The sequence below is a fragment of the Lactuca virosa genome, chromosome 2, assembly GCF_052849685.1.
Source record: "Lactuca virosa cultivar CGN04683 chromosome 2, Lactuca_virosa_CGN04683_v6, whole genome shotgun sequence".
NCBI classification, from domain to species: Eukaryota; Viridiplantae; Streptophyta; class Magnoliopsida; order Asterales; family Asteraceae; genus Lactuca; species Lactuca virosa.
The window spans coordinates 212,730,140-212,734,180 of record NC_136427.1 but is presented as its reverse complement, the minus strand read 5'-3'; the positions used below and the strand labels follow the sequence as shown (position 1 = coordinate 212,734,180).

The 4,041-nt window shown below is 34.7% G+C and overlaps 1 protein-coding gene across 1 annotated transcript; it reads left to right on the top strand.

Moving 5' to 3' along the window:
- The first annotated feature begins 1,355 nt into the window (after positions 1-1,355).
- LOC145160156 (AAA-ATPase At3g50940-like) lies at positions 1,356-3,468 on the top strand. The gene is made up of 2 exons (XM_079079266.1): positions 1,356-2,434; positions 2,664-3,468. Exons 1-2 carry the CDS (start codon positions 1,400-1,402, stop codon positions 3,189-3,191), a joined length of 1,563 nt encoding a protein of 520 aa, XP_078935392.1. The 5' UTR covers positions 1,356-1,399; the 3' UTR covers positions 3,192-3,468.
- Positions 3,469-4,041: the final 573 nt, after the last annotated feature.

Below are 4,041 nucleotides of genomic sequence, written 5' to 3'. Positions count from 1 at the left end.
AATCAGTTTGTTTTAATTTTTTAATATCTGCAGCAGCATGCAGATGTTAAAAAAACAAACACACTTCTTATTACAGTCTGCAGCCGTTCGGTCCACCTCTTCTACTACAGAGGGTTGCAGAGGTGGTTCGCAGATTTTATGAATTTTTGCTTCAAAAAAACAAACAGCACCTTAGAGTGACACTTGGCAAAAGGAGATTAAAACTATTCATTTATTAGAATGAGGATAATTATTCGTAATTTAGAACACATTTTCTAACGGATGTCTGATTGGAATGATTCTGCAAATTAATGTTGTTAAATCATTTATTGGGTAATTATTGTGGTTTTAAATGTATGTTACATACGAATATTTAGTTCTATCCATTACATTCATACATTAGATAAAGTGCGAAAGAATAGTTCGCTTTAGAGAATTAAACTTAGGATGAGGTTCAACTTACTTCTTTCAAATAGGTTAAGCATAAAGCTAAGTTTAGTTCTATAAAATGGTGTGAGTGGTATTTCACTTAACATCACGACTAACGTTAAGTCAATAAACTGGAAATTCCAATTATAGGTACTCAATCTCCATACAAGTACTTCATGTTTCTTTTTTGCCACATTTCACCCATAACTATTTAATTTTTTTTCTTTTCATTGCAATTACGGTATTACCTGTACTTAATGTAATCGGATTGGTTTAAGGCTCATTAACATTGATTTAACGAGGTTCCTTCAATTGTCTATTTGTCTGATATCTTACCATTGACAAAAGATGTTAATAGTCATCTTATGTTAGTAGCATCAACTATTAACTCTAATAAAGTGAATTCATAATTAATGCATCTAAAATGTAAGTAATCATCGTATCAACAAAACTCCATGTCCAATAAATAAGATTACTTGCCAAAATATTTATTTATAAATTCCCAATATCTGATCATTCTCAACATTGCCTGAAAGTATAATAATGCTAATACCCCAAAAATATCAATTAATTTGGATGAAAGATGCTCAAATCTTACAACTTACTTGTATTTGTTAAGGTTCACTTGTTTTAATTTAATCCAATAATTCAAGAATTTATTAAAGAAAAACATTATATATATATATATATATATATATATATATATATATATATATATATATATATATATATATATATATATATATATATATATTTGCAACCTGTTAGGCTGTTGCAGATTTTTTAAACATTTGATTGGGGTTCACGGCAAGCCTATTTGTAGTTTCTAGGAATAATTAATAAAAAGATTAAAAAACTCCGTCAATGTTCCAACTAAACCAAGTCAACGCACCCACACTATAAAACCCCCTGATCATGCAAACAATAAACTCCAACCCTTGATCTACATCTACTTACAAACTCCCCTAAATCCTAACCCTTCATTTCCACAATGTCATCTTCAACCGAATCCAAAATCGCCATGGCCAAAACAGTCGTTTCCACCATCGGTTCCGTCGCCGCAGCGGCAATGGTGGTTCGCAGCGTCAGCCGCGATTACTTGCCTTCTGAATTCCAAGATTACCTCTATTTTGGCTTCCGAAGTTTCATCAACAAGTTCTCCACACAGTTAACCATGGTTATCTACGAATTCGAGGGGTTTCAAGAAAACGAAATTTACATCGCCACAGAGCTTTACCTCGCCGCCCGGATTTCTCCCCAGATCCACCGTATGAAGATCACCAAACACACCAGCGAGAAAAACATCACCGTTGCCATGGAAACCAACGAAGAGGTTACCGATGTTTACAATGGAGTCAAGTTCAAGTGGTGTTTGCTGTCTAATAAGGCGCCGACGAGAGAATATTATCCTAACGATGGTATGATCGGAACTTCCCGATCCGATATTCGAATGCTAGAACTCACATTTCATCGGAAACACAAGGATCTCGCGTTGAACGAATACCTTCCGTTTATACTTAATGATTCGAAAACGATGAAACAAGAAGTGAAAAGCGTGAAGCTATTCACTGTCGATCCGATGATGATGCATTCAAACTCTCCAACAATGTGGGCGCCGGTGAATCTAGATCATCCGTCGACCTTTGCCACGCTGGCAATGGATACAGATGTTAAGGAGAAGGTGATGAAAGATTTAGACAGGTTTATACAGAGGAGAGAGTATTACCGGAATGTCGGAAAGGCATGGAAGAGAGGCTACCTGTTGTATGGTCCACCGGGGACAGGAAAATCAAGCTTGATCGCCGCCATGGCGAATTACTTGAATTTTGACATCTATGACTTGGAGTTGACTGATATAAGGTCAAACTCGGAGCTGCGGAAGTTGTTGGTGGGGACTGCTAACCGGTCGATACTGGTGGTGGAGGACATTGATTGCTCGGTGGAGTTCCATGATCGAGAGGGAGCAGAAGCAGCGAGATCTTTTGCTCTACAAAATCAAGGATGGGATTACCGGGAAACACCCAAGGTTGGTAATTTTAAATATTTGCTTATATTTATAAAATAATATAATGAATAAATTTATAAAAAATCAGTTAAATGACCCATTGACAAATTTACAATAAATAACATTTTATCATGGGTGTTGTCCCCGTTAATAAAAAAAATATCAGAACAATCATGCAAATTACCCCAAACCACATGACCATTCATATAATTTACTAATAACGAATCTAATAATTATGTATTTTTATTAGGTAACATTATCTGGATTTCTCAATTTCATTGATGGATTATGGTCAAGTTGTGGTGACGAAAGGATCATCATATTCACCACAAACCGAAAAGACAAACTTGACCCTGCACTCCTCCGTCCTGGTCGTATGGACATTCATATCAACATGTCATACTGCACTCCCTGTGGGTTTCAGCTACTAGCTTCTAACTATCTTGGGATAACAGAACATAATCTTTTTGAAGAAATCGAAGATTTAATTTGCAAGGTAGAGGTTACCCCCGCTGAAGTAGCGGAGCAACTTTTGAAGGATGGTGATCCTGATATTGCTCTTAGTGGCCTCATTGATTTTTTCGATGTGAAGAGTAAGGAGAATGAAGAGGTTAAAGCAAAGGCAAATAAAGAAGAATTAGCTAAAGCAAATGCAAAGATCGAAGATGAAGTAGCTTTAAAGAATAATGAAGAGAAGACACAAATTGAAATGAATGAAATTCATTTAATATCAAGTAACGGATTTAGTGGTGGACCTTATCCGTCACTAAGAATGTAAAATTATCAATGGATTATAGACACCAAGAGAGAACGAAAATCTCACACAGATTTGCGACATGTTAACTACAAATTAGCAATGGGAAGGGCCTTGTTGCAGTTCATTTATGTTGTCGCTCAACATCTATCAGTTATTGCATCTCTACTATTCTAAAATTTGTATTTTAAAAAGTTGAGCTAAGGCCATCCGCACCATTGATTGGTCTTTCATTTGTGACATGCGAGCGTTTTGTAATTATTTTCCACATTTATATAATAATACCAACATTATTTCAAAAGTGGTTATATTAACAAATCAACAAGTATTTATTTAATAACATATATCTTAATTATTAACAATTATTAAATAAGAAATTAAAATTAATAGCAGTTTAAATAGTTTAGACAACCCAAGGTATTGTGGCCGGAACGAAATATGTCTTTCCCTATTCTAATATGTCTTTCCCTATTCTAATAAATGAATATTCTTATTGTCACGTGGCAACAACTCTTAATTTTTGAAAGTTAAATTCCTATTATGCCCTCTTCTATCCCTTCAATATATCCATAATAGGAATCAACATTTGGAACGATTATGTTATCCCAAAAAAATAGCAACTAATCATCTAAGGATTTGAATTCGAGGAACTATAGGCAATAAATCTGGAATCATAATCATATCGACAAATTAAAAACTATGGCTAACGTTCATTTTGTTTCGTATTATACATTACGGATTGTAATTGTTTCAAATTGAGTACATTCGATTTCAACATTATTTTGTGTACGAAATTTGAAGATTTTTGGCATAGTAATCGATCTCCTTCGCCGAATTGCACCGTTACCGCCCATATCTTCATTGGCGAGTTTAG

Coding starts and splice junctions, on each gene's coding strand:
- LOC145160156 (XM_079079266.1), top strand. CDS start 1,400: ATGTCATCTTCAACCGAATCCAAAATCGCCATGGCCAAAACAGTCGTT. Junction 2,435..2,663: donor ATTACCGGGAAACACCCAAG/GTTGGTAATTTT, acceptor TATTTTTATTAG/GTAACATTATCTGGATTTCT.